This window comes from Leiobunum rupestre, chromosome 10 (assembly GCF_980474605.1).
Source record: "Leiobunum rupestre chromosome 10, qqLeiRupe1.1.hap1, whole genome shotgun sequence".
Classification (NCBI taxonomy): Eukaryota; Metazoa; Arthropoda; class Arachnida; order Opiliones; family Sclerosomatidae; genus Leiobunum; species Leiobunum rupestre.
In genome coordinates this window covers 12,008,646-12,028,270 of record NC_143393.1, presented here as the reverse complement: position 1 = coordinate 12,028,270, position 19,625 = coordinate 12,008,646, and the positions used below count along the sequence as shown (strand labels likewise).

The following is a 19,625-nucleotide window of genomic DNA, read 5'->3' as shown; positions in this document are numbered from 1 at the left end:
TTCTTCCCCTTGTGTTTTTATTTTATTAACAAGCAACAATATTTTGCTTTGTGTTAGCTAGTATACCGACTTCAGTTTTTATTCCTGGGGGATTGCGTGGCTTAAAATTATTCTTTTGGGGAACTTAAATTGGAATATTATTTAAAATTATGATGACACTATTAAAGATGAGAAAAAAAATACTGGAATTGTTAGTTAAACCTTTACAGTTAAACTAAATATTAAAATATCAGTATTTAATGATTAAGTTTTCAAAATTCAGTCCTTGATAAATTAGCGCGTAAAGGGGTTTTCCCCGAGTTTGTAGAGGTTAACGGTTATAGCATAAGTAACGTAATAAACATAAGTATGGCACAGAACGCATTTGGTTAATGATAGTCGGTCGTGGAGTGATTGCGAAATAGGAATTTTCCGAACAGGAAACTCGTCCCTTATTACTCTTTCCGTTGGCAAAATAGTTGGTTAGTTTGATGGCGAGAAATACGAGCGTACACGCGTTTAGGTTGGAAATTCGAATAAAACTAACTTCTGAAATGGAGCCAGTGTTTATAATAGTTATTTTTATCTTCTAATTCAAAAATGCATCGTTATTTTCCAAAAGTAAGCGTTGTTTACACTTTTGAAAGCATTTAAATTTTCAATAGGCCTTGGCTGGTCCGTTGAAAAGGCTGCCGGTGGACCGTCGCCGATTTTCCGGGCATCCTCCAAATACTAGGAGCAGTTCGCGGAGAGTTGTGAGTCCGTCAGTAAGTAATGGTTTACGTTGTTGTTGGAGAAACCGACTATCATTAAAATATTTGCATTGGGTAAATAGGAAGTGTCATACTTATGTTTATTACGTTACTTATGGTTATGGTAAGTGTAGAGAGCTGTTGGCTCGCGTGGCTTGAAGGGCTTGCCACCACCCTCCTACGCGTTGTAACCCGGCCACCTGTTTAAAGACATTATAAGTCGCTCGATGACTTGGGCCTAAAGTCGTGCCTTGGGTATTAGCCTAGCTGATTATTATAATTATTAAACTGTTATGTCTGAGAAATTTTCAGCTATATCAAAATCTAATTAACAGTTTTTATTTAATTTAATTACTTGATTTAATATTTAGTTCGTTCACGGTAAACTGAATAAATAATAAAACGAAGAAGCATTTCTTTAATAGAATTCAAATCTGTTTTTACATCTGAGATATCATATCATAAAGTAAACTTATAAATTAATCCTTTTTTAAATGACATTTAGCTTACAATCAAAACTTTTCTATACATATTTTTATTATTAACTAATAAAACAAGATAATATTGTTCAAAAATCTTTATCAGATAATTCTTTACTTAACGGATTAATTTAATTAAAAAGCAGATCAGTTAACGTATTTAGATAAGTAGAACAGATTTTATCTGATCAGTGAAGATTAAGTGGGCATAAACGTGTTTTCTTTGATGTGTTATCGGTAGAAGCAGATTTTTTTATTCCTTAACAGTTAGAAATTCGAACCACTATGATAAATTTAAATTCTTATATCCTTAAAGGAAGATTATTTAATTTCTAAGATTAAACTATAATGCGATTTCTGATATGAAATAAGCGGATTTACAATTTCAAACTCCCAGCAGTTGACGGCATTATAGAGATAGCAATGTTTTCAATTCAACTGACGTTCTTTCGGTGTATGATGGACAAGTGATTTTTAATGTTGAACTTTTCCTAATCCCTGACAAAGTACTGTAATTAAAGATGCATCATTTTCCTTTTGAAAAAGTAACATAAAAATCATAAGTACGACCATAAGTAACATAAGAATAATAAGTATGACAATTAACGAGATTTACAACCAAACTGATTTTCATAGTTATTGCGTAATAAAGATGTTTTCTCAGCACAGAGCCCTCTAGGGTCTAAAATACGCGAGACTTCCACTAAGCCGAAATATCTGGTTTCCAATAGATAGGCGAAATATTAGGCTAAATTGATAAAAATTAAAAAAAGTTTTTATCGGCATGATTCGCACGCGGGCTTCAAAAAAAAAAAGCCAAAGCCCCCGCGACTCCAGAATTAGGCATAAATTTTTATCAAAACGTAGTCATACAAAACGGTAAGTCGCGAGTTCAAGTCACAGCTTGAAGAGAGTATCAGTGCCGAAAAAAGGTTCGGTTAGAAAATTAACATTCAAGTAATTGGAAGTGTCATACTTATTCTTATTATGTTACTTATGGTACTACACGGGATGATTTACTTTAATGATAGATTTCAGTGACGACCAACTTTATGTTCCGAGTCAACAATTCATCAATATATTTTCAAAACAAATTTTAATTTTACAATTGTAAGTGTTTAAATTTTGCATTCCTCGGATAACCTGTAAAAAGGTCGGCGATTTACCTGACATCTTCCAAAAATTAGTTACAAATCAGTCCTTAGTCACGTCATGATTTGTATGGTCATTGGTGAAACTGACCGTTATGAAAAAAATAGCGTTGGAAGAATAGGAAGTGTCATACTTACGTTTATTGTGTAACTTATGCAACAAAGAAATGATAATATATTGAAATACTCAAACTAAGGGTAGAATTTCCATCATTGGTGGAACAGATCATCATTAAAAAATTGCGTTGTAAGAATAGGAAGTGTCATACTTACGTTTGTTATGTAACTTATGCAACAAAGAAATGATAATATATTGAAATACTCAAACTAAGGGTAGAATTTCCATCATTGGTGGAACAGATCATCAAAAAAAATGCGTTGGAAAAAAATGTATCATACTTTATTTATATTAAGTTACTTACGTTAACAATAGTAAATAAATGATAGTATACACAAGTGCCATACTTATGGAATTATGTAACTTATGGCAGTAGCGTTTGAATTTCATAAATCGCTTCAATGAAAAGCCTAAGACGAAACTAATATCACAGTCATGTAAGAAAGGAATGCTAAGGGGCAGATATTAGAAATTGGGTTACAGCCTACACTCATTCTTTTGCCATTATCTGTTGCGGTTTCTTTTTCGTTTTGGTAAATGAGCGACTCGGTGGGGTGGAGGCCTTCAATCATATTCGGGGGATCACGTTCGACCTTAAACGGAGAGAGAGAGAGAGATGATGTCGGAATCCTCGCCACCAGGGCCTTGCCAGTACCTGCCTTTTATGCGGAGAGTTAAGTCTCCTTCATTTCATCGAAAAGTACATTTTTAATAGAAGCCAGGCAAAGAGGGACCGACGCTTAAGTCACACGTCTTGCTAGATTTCGTAATATTGCGTTGATGAAACAAGAAGTTGCCCAAGATCATAGTTAAATAAAGTTTTAAGGTATCATTAGGTAGGCACTATGGTTAAAACGCCATGATGGCGAGTGTGAACGTGCAAAGCTTCATTTAGGCCTAAAGCATATCTTTATTTATTAACACAATTACACAGGGGTTAATTACAAAGCGACAAGAACATTTAAGGCAATTTCAGAATTACTGGGTTGCATCGGACCATTTCAGAATTATAGGATTTTAGATGGACCATTTCAGAATTATAGGATTTTATTTGGAGATTTTAGAAATATATAATTTTATGTGGAGAATTTCAGAATAATAGAATTTTATATTAAGCATTTCAGAATCTATAGGACCATTTCAGAATTAAAGTATTTTATAGAACATTTTCATAATTGTGGGTATTTATCGGACTATTTCAGAATTATAGGATTTTAAAGAAGCCTTTCAGAATAATAAGATTTTATAGAATCCTTTCAGAATTATAGGATTTTATAGAATCCTTTTAGAATTATAGGATTTTAAAGAAGCCTTTCAGAATTATAAGATTTTATAGAATCCTTTCAGAATTATAAGATTTTATAGAATCCTTTCAGAATTTTACGATTGTATAGAATCCTTTCAGAATTATACGATTGTATAGAATCCTTCAAGAATTATACGATTTTATAGAAATACTTTCAGAATTATACGATTTTATAGAAATCCTTTCAGAATTATGTGATTTTATGTGGCTATTTCGTAATTATAGGATTTTATAGAAGCCTTTCAGAACTATGTGATTCTATGGGTGCTCGAAGCCAACCCAGCCATTTAGGCGTCGCTCGAGGAGACGGACATAGTAAGCGAGCGAAGTAGCCGCGGCCGAAGGAGGGTGTCGGCGAGAGGCGAGTCCCAAGGATGGAGCGCGAGCGGCCGCCCCGAAAGAGATCCGCGGCTCCGATCCCCGGCCAGAAGAAAGAGAACTGGAGATCAGAGATGAGAATTCGCCCGCAGCGAATTGGTGGGGTCCATTTCGCGGGATATTCGAGCCCATCGGAGACAATGAATCGTGAAAGACTTCCGGGTATATTCCAGAAACCCCTTTCTCTCTGGCTCCGACGAACATTCATTTTCTCTCTTCTGTTCAATTCATTTTTTAACGGCTCGAAATATTTATAATGGGAGACTGATTCTGGCTTTTTCAAATTAATCTCAACAAGATCTCAAGGCAGCCACTGCCTGAAAAAAGGAGCCGAGGAAAATGAAACGACGGTAAATATTTGTTGGGAAACGTATACGTGATTTTTTCAAAGACCCAGCCCTTAATAACACACCGACACGGTTAACTCATAAATTATACATATTATCATACGTAACATATTCACTCGTAAGTATGCCTCCGTATTACATTGTATACGAGACATTGTTTCACGCGGAATATACAAATAATATCATACGTAACATATTCACTCGTAAGTATGCCTCCGTATTACATGATTGTATACGCGAAATTTAAAAACTTGTTGAGGTTTATGGTAATAGTTAGTGTAGGGAGCTTTTGGTTCGCGTGGCATGAAGAGCTTGCCACCACCCTCCTACACATTGTAACCCGGCTTTAAAAGTCACTCGATGACTTGGGCCTATGGTGGTGCCTTGGGTATTAGCCTAGCTGAATTATTATACAATAATTAGACCCATAAATAATTGTATTATTGAAAATGTTACCATGGAAACAATATCTGTAGCGATTTTGAGGCACGAGCTGAACTGTATGCAAGGAATTGTGCACGTTTTCAAAATCTTGAACGTTGATGACGCATTTTTCGTCACGAAGTTGGAAGTGACGTAACTTACAAAGTTTAATTTAACAAAAAGCTTTATAGAATACTTAACGGTAATTATGTTCCGCGTGTCTTCGTGGGCTTGAGTCAATTTTCAATGTAGGTAATAAGCGAGTTTCAATTACCACAACGCCATCTATCAGCTTGAAAAATAACTATTAGGATGGTACTTTTCACAACCAAGGGATGCGTAAACTGACGTCATAGCACAAGTTTTCTTTATACAAAACATCTTTTGAAAAATTATGGAGAGCCTGCAAAGGTACATGTTTCAAGAAAATAGCATTGAAAAGAGAGGGAGAGAGATACTTATCTCGTAAGATGTACTTCTGTTACTAGGCACAGGCCGGCTACCATGATCTACAACCAAAGCCCCTCCCACAAACGGTAATCCTCCATTTTTCCAATTACGTAGTGCCATCTATTGTCGGCCGAAAGAACGCGCTATCTTTGGACAAAACGTGTACAATTTAATAATGGACAAGTTTGATTTATCTTATAATTTAATTCGTGCAACTTTAATTAAAAGTGAATTTAACGGTTTGATTAATTTGATAAATAATTAATAGCAAAATAATTTAAAGATTATCAGTTATTGTGAAATAAAAATAATTTTAAAGTCAATTCAATTTTCAATTAGACTTAGGTAGTACTTCTCCTGCTTCCATACGTTCACGGTAACTTAAATAGGTTCTTGGTACCACCCCGCGTCCAATTTCAATAGACCCTAATATAGTTAAAGGCAGGGAACTGGTATTATTCTCGACAACGCTAGGTAGACAGACGGCAATCATTGTCGCTTAGCGTTGTCCGCAAATAAAAAGAGACTTTTGTCGTAAAACTTGACGTCACCATCCGTACATGGACATCAACAATGACTAACAACCGCCAAGGAAGAAAGTATGATGTGATGGAGACAAAACAATTTAGCTCATTGTCTAAGGTTACAATGTTACCACGAAATATTTTGGGGATAAAATGTTTCAGCAACAATATATTTGTTTCAACTTAAACGGAATGACTACGTTGAAACGATTTTGCGTCGTTTTATCCCCATCCCCCTCACCGGCTAACAGTAAACTCCTCCTATCAAAACATCCCTTTATCTCATTGGTTCCCCGCAGCTGACGTCGTACGACGCTATTGAACCAGACGCGGGTGACGTGTTTCCTCCCCCCATCAAGTGTCGGGGGGAAAACTAGACTATGATGGCTGCAGATCAACTCGATGTGGTCATTCTCGCTAAATTGAAATGAATACTTATCTTGGCTTAAGTATAAAAGTGAAGACACGACGTGGTGCATGGAGAGAGGGGGGACTATGGTGTGTGGGGGGGGGGGGAGAGATAAGGGGTTTTTACAGGCCGACGAAAATCGGAGCGTGAACGGCAGGCGGCGATTAGGCAACGGCTAGAGTCACGAATCCAGCGTCATTTTGAGAAAGGAGAAACAACCTGTTATAAGACGATTCGCTAATAGATGGGTGCCCTTCTGCGCGGGCTACCGAGCGTGACCTTTGACACCAGACGTGACGAAAACTAAAGAATATCGCCCCCCGTCCCAGCTCTACTCTTTCTCTAGCGGCGCGGGAAAAATCTTAAACGCCCCAAAATGTATCAACAGAGGAACGTTTGAGAGAAGTTGGGGGAGACAAGGCGCATACTCAAACTTGCAGTGATGCCAGATCGAAGGAGCGTAATTTCCTAGGGGAAATTTTGAACCGCGTAAACGGGAAAAAAGATGTGTCAACCTAGAAACGTTTGAGAAAAGTAACTGTTGGAGGAGACAAGGCACTCAAATCGCAGTGATGCCAGATCGAAGGATCGTATTTTCCTACGGGAATTTTGTAACCCGAATACGACAAAAAACATGTGTCAACGGAGGAAGGTTTGAGAGAAGTTGGAGGAGACAAGGCGCATACTCAAACTTGCAGTGATGCCAGATCGAAGGAGCGTAATTTCCTACGGGAATTTTGTAACCCGAATACGACAAAAAACATGTGTCAACGGAGGAAGGTTTGAGAGAAGTTGGAGGAGACAAGGCGCATACTCAAACTTGCAGTGATGCCAGATCGAAGGAGCGTAATTTCCTACGGGAATTTTGTAACCCGAATACGACAAAAAACATGTGTCAACGGAGGAAGGTTTGAGAGAAGTTGGAGGAGACAAGGCGCATACTCAAACTTGCAGTGATGCCAGATCGAAGGAGCGTAATTTCCTACGGGAATTTTGTAACCCGAATACGACAAAAAACATGTGTCAACGGAGGAAGGTTTGAGAGAAGTTGGAGGAGACAAGGCGCATACTCAAACTTGCAGTGATGCCAGATCGAAGGAGCGTAATTTCCTACGGGAATTTTGTAACCCGAATACGACAAAAAACATGTGTCAACGGAGGAAGGTTTGAGAGAAGTTGGAGGAGACAAGGCGCATACTCAAACTTGCAGTGATGCCAGATCGAAGGAGCGTAATTTCCTACGGGAATTTTGTAACCCGAATACGACAAAAAACATGTGTCAACGGAGGAAGGTTTGAGAGAAGTTGGAGGAGACAAGGCGCATACTCAAACTTGCAGTGATGCCAGATCGAAGGAGCGTAATTTCCTACGGGAATTTTGTAACCCGAATACGACAAAAAACATGTGTCAACGGAGGAAGGTTTGAGAGAAGTTGGAGGAGACAAGGCGCATACTCAAACTTGCAGTGATGCCAGATCGAAGGAGCGTAATTTCCTACGGGAATTTTGTAACCCGAATACGACAAAAAACATGTGTCAACGGAGGAAGGTTTGAGAGAAGTTGGAGGAGACAAGGCGCATACTCAAACTTGCAGTGATGCCAGATCGAAGGAGCGTAATTTCCTACGGGAATTTTGTAACCCGAATACGACAAAAAACATGTGTCAACGGAGGAAGGTTTGAGAGAAGTTGGAGGAGACAAGGCGCATACTCAAACTTGCAGTGATGCCAGATCGAAGGAGCGTAATTTCCTACGGGAATTTTGTAACCCGAATACGACCAAAAACATGTGCCAACGGAGGAAGGTTTGAGAGAAGTTGGAGGAGACAAGGCGCATACTCAAACTTGCAGTGATGCCAGATCGAAGGAGCGTAATTTCCTCGGGAAATTTTGAACCCCGTAAACGGGAAAAAAGATGTGTCAACCTAGAAACGTTTGAGAAAAGTAACTGTTGGAGGAGACAAGGCACTCAAATCGCAGTGATGTCAGATCAAGAGCGTAATTAGTGAATTACCCTAGGAAAATTCGGGCTTGGGATGATTATAAAGCGAATATAATAATTAATAAACGCACACGCCTTGATTAAATTGTTTGAATTCCCATAAAATGTTAGTACAATAACAATTGCAAAGTGTTTGCCAAATTCGTTTGAACTAGCAACCCTGCAGAGTAGCTTCTGTATTTTGAATAAATACTATTAGAGAAGACTTAAGGATATGTAGTTCGATATTGAGAATGTAGATGGCGGTATATTTCCTATACTATGGGCCTACGGGGATATTGTTTCAAAAACAATGAATACCACTTTTATCACGGATAATAAAGAAAATATTTACATAAATGTTATTGTTTCTATGGTTTTGGAAAAACAAAATAAATTTGTCCGAAAAGGAAAGTTTTAAGCGACTCATGCTACTTTATCTTTTTAAAGTGGTTTTATAATATGGTTTTATAATCAATGCTGGCTCATCTCATCTCATCTCTAACACATTCTCTTTGAGGGCATTTTCATTAGCTCATTTTAGCTTACATTAAGCTAGAGCTCTTTTGCGCTCATTTTGAGTATTTATCATTTCCGGCTACCTCAGATTGATATAAAATGTTTTTGAGCTGTTTATAATTTTTAACATTACAATTAAGAAAATAAGTGGTTCAAAAAATGACATCCAAAATAGTAATATAATAATAAAAAATATAATAACATAATAAGAAAAATATAATAACATAATAAGAAAAATATAATAACATTATAAAAATATAATCATATAATAATAATAAATATAATAACATCATAATAATAAATATAATAACATAATAATAAAAATATAATATATAATATAATAATAAAAAAATATAATAATATAATAATAATAAATATAATAACATAATAAAAAATATAATAAAATAATAAAAAATATAATAAAAAAATATAATAAAATAATAAAAAATATAATAAAATAATAAAAAATATAATATCATAATAAAAAATAATAATATAAATAAAACAATAAAAATAATAATAAAATAAAAATATAATGAAATAAAAAAATAAAAATATAATGAAATAAAAAATAAAAATATAATGAAATAAAAAAATAAAAATATAATGAAATAAAAATATAATGAAATAAAAAAATAATAAAATAAAAATATAATGAAATAAAAAAATAATAAAATAAAAATATAATGAAATAAAAAAAAATAATAAAATAAAAAAATAATAATAACATAAAAATATAATAACAAAATTATAATAATATAATATTTTCCGAGATAGGCTGAGCTAGATTCACTTTCGCAATGCTCCTGCTCACCAGCTCAGTTTGATTCCAAACTCACCAACCGGTTCCAAAATGAGCAGAACCCGCCCAACACGGTCCGTTGTATAACATAGATTTTAAGGGTATGGGGGAGAATTGCCACTGGGTAAATTACCCTCGGATGTAATTAGTAACTAAACGCTGGCTACCCCCGTTACAACCCCCTTACATTATCATCTATGTCATACGCGTATCGGATAACTATATATACGCGTTATGAAATTGCAACTCCTTCGACACGAAAAGAATGAAAGGGAGACTCACCATTATCTAGAAAGGACTGAAGGCTAATTCGTGAGCTTCGTTCCCTGAGAAAGTACGATCTCTCTTTTTTGTTGTTGAAGACGAGCTACCTTCTTCGAAAGTGGCGTTTATCCGAGATGGATGGGAACTACCTGGTCTTACGATTGTTTTCACTTAAAGGTTTCCATCCATACTATGAAAAACGTGAATGAGCAATGATTTAGGAGACCTGACCTTCGACATACTTTGACTACTGTGGGAAGAGCATTTTTAAAGTTTTAGGGCTACTTTTTACGCCATCACCATCGCGAAAAACACCAGTCTATTAATCATTGAAAAATCGAAATATATCTTTCACATACAATTCTGTGTTTATTTGACTGACTGTCTTACGTTTTAGCGTAAGTCACGTAATAGCCATAAGTATATGACATTTCTTTAACACTGTTTTAATTGTGATTAGTGAATCCTAAGCTGACGTCATAGGTTACCAAGGTCACACTGATTTATGACATCGAAGTATCATACTCATCTGCTTTTCCATCTAACCGCGCATGTGTCAGATATTAGTGAGGCCTGCGTATTAGGACAAGTAACATCCTAATAGTTATTTTGAAAGCCGATAGATGGCGATGCGGTTATTGAATCTCATTTAGTAGTGTATTATCGCCCTTGGAAGTAATTTATTTCGGATTAGGTTTATTTTAGACACTAGGGGGCTCTGTGCTAAACCTTGATTGCGCATTAACTTTTAAAATCAGTTCAGCGATCAATTTCGTTATTGTCGTACTTATTTTATTATGTTACATAATAACGAGGCATTATTTGAGCTGAAGTCAATAACTGAGGAAAAATTGTTTGGGTGCGTCAAGATTCTGTGTCTAGTTAAATAGAGTTTCCATATATTTTAGCGCTAAAGCTTGTTCGAAAAATTATTAAAGTAAGACCTCGTTCATCTAAAACTTCCGATATTATCCTAATTTTAGTCCTACTAAATTTCCGTATTATACAACGTATGCTTTCTAGAGAAGTATCTAAACTTAAAGTATTGAAATGAACATGTTCCATTGCAGACCTAAAAAAATTCAAATGGCTGTTTTTTTTTTAAACCACATTTTTCCGTACATTTTTTCTTCGTGAAAAGTATTTGGAAAAAGCAGCACTTGGTTTCCTTTCGAAATTATATGATTTTTATTACCATTTACCACGGCAACCATGGAAATGTATTTTGAGCAAGTGTCGGCTCAACGTGAAGTAGCTCTTTTTTCAACAGATGTCGCTAGCGTCGAACTCAAAACAAGATGCTTACGCTACATTTCGACTCAAAAGGCGGGGCATAAAAGTACCCCTAGCGTTGATTGGTTCGTTTGTAAATTTGACAATAACTTAAATTACATTAATTTTTAACAATATATTTTATATAACTTAGGTTAAAGTCCACTAACGACGTAAGTAGAGTAAGTTGTCTAATTATAATAATCATAAATGGTTATCAGACGACGATATCGTTTCGCTATTTTGAATTTGAGCTTCCTTTGTCATTAATAGATGGAACTACGCTCTCCAGTAAAGTCGTTTTTTTAAGAATCCGATAGATTCATTGTCATTTGTAATAACAGGGCCTTATCATAACGCAGGGGGCAATGATAGAGCAGACAGTTGCTTTAAAAGTCAAAATGCGTTCTTGGATAATCGTATAATAGTTTGTCTGTGTTATAGTATTATCGTTTGCTATTACAAAGTCGAATAAAAACGAAGTCTAGTGGCGCTTTAGTCCAAAAATCATTTTGTATCGTCGTGTACTCTGCTTCACTTATAATTGAAACAAGCAAAGTTAAAGTGCTAATGATAGCAAACAGCATGAAAAAATAGAAAAAATTATCCTTTAATCTAAACAAATTGGTCAAAATCTAATATTTTCGAGGTTTAGATTTCACATGGGTCCTTATGTTTGAATAAAGGTTTCCCCTATTAGACGTTTGAGCGTGGGATAGGGCTGTGCGAGTAGTGGTTTCAGGCAATCGAGTCGGGTATAGAGTACCAAATTCTTTTTCATCGAGTATTCGAGTCGAGTAATATTGAAGTCGAGTCGAGTAATCGAGTACTTGATTAAGGGGAAAATTTCCCTTATTCGAGTCGAGTAACTAAAAATAACCATCGAGTAATATTTATAACGAGTCGGGTTATCGAGTACTTGATTAGAAGCTGGTTCTATTCAAGAAATTATGAAAATAATTTAAAAGGAGTATAAAGTAACTTTCAATGCTGAAAAATATTCCTTTAATTTAAATGGACCACAGTTTCTACAACTTTGTAGGTACCGTTTATTGCCCCAAAAAAGTTGTAAAAACCCCTCTTTAAACTTTGAAGCAACGATAGCAGCTTATTCGAGTAATCGGGTACCCGAATATGCAATTTTTTGGTACTCGGTAATCGACGAGTATTCTCCAATTACTTATTCGAGGTCGAGTTCGAGTACACGACCTCAAAAAAGGCCGAGTACTCGATGATGTTCGAGTACTCGCACAGTCCTAGCGTGGGCCCTTACTTTAAATGTGTGTAGGCCCTGTCTGGCATTAAAGTACCCATCAGCCTAACCTTGCCTATTGCTCTCGCCGACGCCGAATATCTCGGTAATGGACTGGGATCAAATTGATATCTTATTTTCAGTCAGGAAAGTGATGGGAAGGGTAATTTTAAGTTCGGGAATGGTCGGGAATGGATTTTCCATTTGGTAGCGATACTTTGAATCGGGAATGGAGTTTCGGGAATCGTAGGTGGGGTGGCGGAGTGGTTATCACTTTCACCTCGCAGCCAGAGGAGCCGGGTTCGATCCCAGCTTGTGGCAGTGGGTGAAAACTCGGAACAACTGCTTCTGCGTTGAGTTTGCAAGTTCTTTCCCCACTGGTTTAAGGGGTTTTCCCCCGAGCTCTTCGGTTTTCCTTTCCATAAAAACTTGATGAGGCTAACGGTAATAGTGAGTGTAGGGAGCTGTTGGCTCGCGTGGCATGCAGGGCTTGCCACCACCCTCCTACGCATTGTAACCCGGCCACCTGAATTAAAGGCTTCAAAGGTCGCTTGATGACTTAGGCCTAAAGTGGTGCCTTGGGTATTAGCCTAGCTGATTATCTTATTGACACATAACTTTGCTGATTATTATTTAAAAAAAATAAACAAGGTTATTGGCACGAATAAGAAAACGTGTCAAATGATTTGGAAATGGTTGGAAGAATATTGGAACGTATATGGGATGGAAATTGGGTATTGTTTCAACGGGAATGGGCGGGAATGGTAGCGTTTCCGTTTTCAAATGCAGCTCTGTCATCTTATCGAATATCATAAGTATAAGTGGTATGTTATATTTTTACGATATCAGTGAACAAATTTATAAACAACGATATATTTTAGCGAAAGATTGCTTAATTTTATTTTCTCGTTTAGGTCAATACTTGTCGCACATTTAAAGTTGAACCTATATATTATATGAGATTTGCTTTCTTTTCATAACAATTACTAGTCACAAAAAAATCTGTACATGAATTTTCAACAGCGTGTTCGTCGTTTATGAATTAACAAATATTTTTTTCTTAAAAATAAACATAAACAATTGCGGTGTGAAATTATAGATAATATTAAAAATGTCGTGAAGTTATGGTTGATCTTTAAGCCTATATAGCTGTGAATATATACAATTTGTTTTCTTCCGTCATTTAGGTTTTCGTAAAAATTAAAGTCAATTTTCAAATGTTCATTAAATTAAGAAATACTTTAAACCTGAAAAAAATAAGTTAATAAAAATGGCTCTAAATATCGTAAAAGATATTTTTTTTTCAACTGAGCCTTTTAAATTTTTTATAGTGTTTATTTTTCGTATTTATTAGGTACCAAAGGCACACTGTATTTAGGAATATTTCAAAAACCAATTTTTTTGTTATTAAGTATAGTGAACTATATTCGATTGAGTGGATGGAATTTGAAGTTCTTAGGACAGCCATTATTAAAAATCTTCAAGTGTTTTTTACACTATATAAAAAAAATAATAAAACAAGAAGAATTTTATTTTTAAATTTAAAATGTAACCGGAAAAATAAGAAAAAGTTGGAAACAAAATTTTCTGTGACGTATAAATAACCGATTATTACTATAATATTCGCAATATTTTTTTTATACTATATATTTTTTTATTTATCTATTTGACGTTTTTTTTATAGTATATTTATTTTATACTTAATTTTCGTCAGTTAAATTGGTCTGCACCTTGACTATTCGTTTTTTTTTAATATTCGAGTTAATTTGTACAGTGTATGTATTCTTTGGAATTTTTGGTAAATAAAAGTTCAACAAACAAACTAACAAAAACAATTGTTCGATATATTTATACTTCGTGGTTTTGTAAAAAAACAAGAAAAATTATTAAATGCTGATGAGCGAAAAATGTGTTTAAACTTTTGTTCTTTTATTCAATTAAAAAGATATTGGTTTTAAATGTCCGCCCTTAAGACGATGTCCGTATAGTACCATGAAATTGTTCCCCCGAAAAGGGTCAGAGGTCATTTTCGCAAATGTTGACATACATTGTAAATAATTTTTGTTTTTCTTTCAATTTAAGAAAAAAAATTTGTTTCGTTTAGAGTTTTTTAAAAGAGAAAAGGTGCTGTCGAGATAAACGTTTCAATTATTAATTATTTTGTTTTTTGGAATTTTTAATATAATTCCGAAAAGTACCGTAACCAATGTCGATAACAGTCTCCAAAGTGTTTGTACTCAACGAAGTCTTACCCAGCCGTTAGGGGAAAAAGTTCCAAAATGAAGCATTCTTTTTAAGTAGAAAAACGCGAACGGTGGTATATTTGATTTCGAATAATGTTGTCATGGTTACGAAGGGAATGATTTGTTATAGCAGAATTACTTTTCGTGCCACGGAACAGACGCAGTCGCGCACTGACGGCAATTGCTATTTAACTAAACCGACTTTGTTTTTCGCGTTCGAACTGCGCCGAAAGTTATCTGACTAGCTTGGTTAAGGTTTCAAATTATTTGCGCGTTGATTTATCTCTTTCTCTAAAGATCTGTACATAATAGTTATTTATCATTTATTTTATTATATTAATATTAATAATAGTGAAGGTGTAAGAATTGAAGCTAGTCTACGACTGAAACGGGTTGAGGTGGTGGTTGAGGGGACTCGCTGGTCTTGGCCTTGGCCGAATGTTCGCTGGCGTTGTCCGCCATTTCTTCGTCCGTTTCGGAGTTGCTCGATTCCGAAGAGCGGCTGTCTTTGATCGCGACGCCGTTCGGAGAGTCTTTTTTACCCGTTAACGAAATGGGGGATTCGCCGCCAGAGGGACTCTTGTCGCTCTTGGCGCCGTTGAAAACGGGGGAGGACGAGTCGTAGCCGTTCTCTCTCGACGGAGGGTCCTGGTCGGCTTCCGTTTCGTCGTCTTCGTCGATGTCGTCGTCTTCGTTGTCCGGGTAGCTGTCGCTTCTGAGTCGTTTGGGTGTGGATCCCTCGTCCCCTTCGTCGTCGGAGTCCTTATCCACGTTGAGAGCCCTGGAGGCGGCGGCGGCCATCACGGCGGCCGAGGACAGTCCGCCGGGTAAGGGTCCAGCGCCATTCAACTTAGCGGCGAGCATGGGGTCCCTGGGGTTCAGGTGGTATCGTCCCCCCAGGAAAAATCCGGCCGCGGCGTGTTGGAGATCGAGGACTTTTTTGTCGGTCACCTTGCCGATGAAACTGCGAATTTCGTCGAAGTAGCCGTCGTCCTTGTCGTCCCGGTGGTGCGAACTGACCCTGGGGCTGTCGTCCAGAATGGTGGGGCCGTCGGCTTCGTGTTTCTTCAAGTGGCGGTCCAGGTTGGTCTGTTGACCGAAGCAGCGGTCGCAGAGCGGACACTTGAAGGGTTTTTCCTTGTTGTGGATGTTACGAACGTGTCGTTGCAGGTTGGACGAAATACTGAAGGAGCGTTCGCAGTACTTGCATTTGTAAGGCTGTTCCCCCGTGTGCGTCCGCAAGTGACGCGTCAGGTTGGCCGAACGCGGGAACACCTTGCCGCAGAATTTGCAGGTGTAGCGCTCTTTCGCTTTGTTCAGGTGCGGGATCATCATGTCGTGCATAGGTTTGGCCACTTTGTCCATGTGCGCGCGCATCAGGTCGAACGAGGGGTTGGCCGACCCCAAGAGTGGCCCTAAAAAAGGATACCGCGGAGGAAAGGGAGCCAGCAATCGATCCGGGCCACCAAACATGTTAAAAGGGGGTTTGTCCAAGAACATGGGGTACATGGGGCGAGGGTAGGCCATGTGCAACTTGTTGGGCGAGTGCGGGACGGGACTGACGTTGGAGCGACTGTTGCCCGTCACCGAAAGATGGTGCTGCTGCTGTTGTTGTTGACCGTGCTGATGCGGGTGATGAAGGTGCGGGTGAGAGTGATGGTGGTGACCTTGAGGGTTTCCGCTCGGTTCCCGAAGAAGGTGGCGTGATTCGTGGATGCGCTTTTCAAGATCGCTGGCGCTGAATAGAGGGCCTCCTTTGTTGAAATGGGCCGTGGCTTCTTCGATGGCCGCACGCGTCAGACTAGTGGTGGGCGCTCGTTTGCGCGAGACCCTCAAGTCCAGAGGCTGCTCGTCCAACTTCCGGTCGTCGCGCACTTTAGATTTGTATTCGGGGGAATCCTCTTGAGGCATTTTGTTCTTGCTACGCGACAAATCGAAAGGCATGTCTGGGTCCGCCGTGGAGGGGCATCCGACGGCGGCCAAATGACGCGAAAGTCCGTTCGAGTTCATGACGGGCGCGATGGCGGCCGTTTCGGGGCAAACGGTGCCCTGCCGGGGAGACCCTTGCCTGGAACCGGGAAACATGTCTTTGCTTTGCGAGGTGGGCACGACCGGGGCGCCCGTGGTCGTGTCGACGGTTAAGGATAAAGGTCCGTTCGAGGGGGACAGCGGTAGGTTCTGACCCGCCTTATGACCTCTCTTGGCGGGCGACGGACTGTCTTCGCGATCAGATTCTGCTTCTTCGCTAATGGAAGAGTTGTCCTCTCCCGAATATGAACTGAGTTCCTCCGAAATTTCGGATTCGGAACCTTCGGAGTTTTTCTTTTCGAGTTTAAAGTCAAAGTTCAATTCGCTCTTGATGGCGATAGCGTTGGCCGAAGATAAAGGCTGCAAGGCCGCCGCCGCGGCAGCAGCGGCCGCGAAAACGGGATTCGGGCCTTGGTGGTGCTTGACCACCGGGTTGTTTGAACCCAGAAGGGAGGGATCCGGGATGAGAGGCGGCGGCGTCGGTAATGTCGGACCCGAGAAGAGATTGTAGCCGAAGAGTGACGGAGAGTAGAACGGGAAACCGGGCCGGGGGTAGAACAACAGAGGGTTCGTGGTCGGCGAGGGGCCAACGCTCATTGGCAGCGGTTTCTCATTGTGGTCTCGCGACGATTGTCCCGTCGTGTTGGCTGTCGAATTGCTGATCAGAGGGTGATCGCGGACGGTGGAAGTGACCGTCGTCTGGTGATGGTCGTTGGAGAGCGCGGGCGTGTTCCGGACAGCGGGAGCCGAGGTGGTCGACGAAGAGGTAGTGGCGGCCGCTGCGGCCGCAGCTCCTTCGCAGAAGCGCTTGTGTTTGGACAGAGAAGTGACCGTCGAAAAGGCTTGTCCGCACTTGTGACACTTTATTTGCATGCGACAGGTAGCGTGCATGCGCTTGTGACGGCACAGATTCGAGAACTGCGTGTAGGCCTTGAAACAGACTTCGCAACGAAACGGTTTGACGCTACTGTGGATGTGGGTGTGTTGCTTGAGTCCGCTGGAGGTGGCGAATGTCTTCCCGCACTCGGGACAGGCGTGCGAACGGGCTCCAATGTGTTGCGACCGGATGTGACGCTGAAGGTTACTGGGGTCGGTGAAGACCTTCTTGCAATTTTCGCAGACGTAGCGCCGGGATTCGTCGTGGGCGACCTGGTGTCGGATGAGGTTGCTCTTCCAGTTGAAGACCTTCGGACACTGACTACACTTGTACTCCTTCTCGTCGGAATTGTACGAAGCGGAGGAAACGGTCGCTTGGTCGTGGTTGAATCTGCAAAACAGAAACGGGAGGGAAAATAAACATCAGAACGTCGTTTGAGTTATTTAATTTAAAAAAAAGAAATGTAATTATTTCGTCACGAGGCGCGCTGTGCCAATCGGCTAACTAGACTGCTGCGTGGAACAACCGGGGAATGCGCGGGTCGCGACGGTTCGATATCCGTTTTCCACGGCTCTAACGGGGGCTCGGCAATTAGCCAGGCGCGACAATTACCCGATGGCCGGATTGCGTGACATACGTGCTTCGACGGGGGAATAGTCGAGTGCGACCACGAGGCCAATTATCGGCCTCCCACCGCCGTATCGGGTGTAGTCAATTAAAACGTAACAGTTTAAGAAAGCTACGGGTAGATGTCGCAACCCAACATCTGTCGTTTCCCACTGATCCCGTTCCGTAACATACCGTGTTGTCTCGTGATGAATCTCCACCGTCACGCCCATGAAGGCTAGTTTTCACTAGGGCAAAAACGCCATGACGGTGAGCGTCGACGCAAAGTAATTGTGAGAAGCTTTGTTTCCACTAGCGCGCGTAATGATAAAGTTTTCTTTACGCGCGTAAAACATTTAGTTCGTGCCCAACGGAAATCGACGCAAAAAAATTGTATTAGCACCAATGGAGTGTCGACGCAAAATAATCTATTAGGCGTAACGGAGTGTCGACGCAAAACATTGTATTAGTTTGAATGGAGAGGCAACGGAAAACATTGTATATTAGTCGACGCAAAAAAATATTATATTTGCCCTAACGGAGTGTCGACGCAAAAGAAAATATTTTAGTCCTAACAGAGTGTCGACGCAAAAAAAAATTTAGTCCTAACGGAGTGTCGACACAAAAAAAATATATATATTAGTTCTAATGGAATGTCGATGCCAAAAAATAAATATATATATTAGTCCTAACGGTGTGTCGACGAAAAATATCGTATTAGGTCTAACGGAGAAATTTTTGCGTCGCCAATAAAATTATTGCCGTCGCGTCGTTTTTGCCCTAATTGGAAAAACGCGTGACTTTTTTGGCCAATATGAGGGATTCCGTAGCGATGAGAAATAGTCTTCTTAATTCCGGAAACTTTTAAAAAAACTACGATTTTTTCTGAAACGAAGTCGAAAACGAAAGTGTTTCTGGGGCAGGAGGGGTTGAGGAATCCGCATGCTTGAATGAAGAAGAAAGCGACACATTCTTCCGTTCGATTTTCAGGAGCTAATGGGTAAATTGGTCATCTTTTGAGTCGCCGGAAAGAAATGTTTGGACACGCTTCATTCGGTAACGATGCTATGGCGGATTCCTCCTGATCAAGAATTGAGGGCGCAAAGAACCGTTCCAAGACGCTTACGTGGGTGCAGTCTAGTTAATTAATTTTACCATCAATGGCTTTTTTAAAAAAAACTATACAACTACAATGATATTATCCTCGAGTCCATAAACGTGCACGACTCCGTTGTCAAAGGAGAAAAACGATTAAACAAGCTTCAAAATAAGGATTTTTGCCTAGCTATCAATTCTGACTTAAATCGTCAGTTTACAGATAAAGTCTTGAGCGAACACATAAACCTGTTTTTCATTATTTGTATACAACTTTACACCCCGAAAGGTTATGGGAATTTGAAATCGAGTTCCGGCTAAGTAACCTTCAAAATATTTAAAAAAAAAGAAAGAGAAGATAAGGTAAGGGT

The 19,625-nt window shown here is 39.2% G+C and overlaps 1 protein-coding gene across 4 annotated transcripts in view; it reads right to left on the bottom strand.

Annotated features, from left to right (window-relative positions):
• Positions 1 to 14,124: 14,124 nt before the first annotated feature.
• The window catches only part of LOC149923675 (histone-lysine N-methyltransferase MECOM-like), a 162,541-nt gene continuing 157,040 nt past the window's right edge, over positions 14,125 to 19,625 (bottom strand). For 2 of the 4 annotated variants that reach the window (XM_090160510.1, XM_090160511.1), the window contains one exon: positions 14,125 to 17,943. In XM_090160510.1, the coding sequence (XP_090016636.1) occupies positions 15,021 to 17,567 (2,547 nt within the window). In that variant the 5' untranslated portion in view covers positions 17,568 to 17,943 and the 3' untranslated portion in view covers positions 14,125 to 15,020. Of the gene's footprint in view, positions 17,944 to 18,354; positions 18,435 to 19,625 lie in introns of those variants that run through there. The other 2 variants (XM_090160509.1, XR_016476936.1) reach the window with 2 other exon arrangements.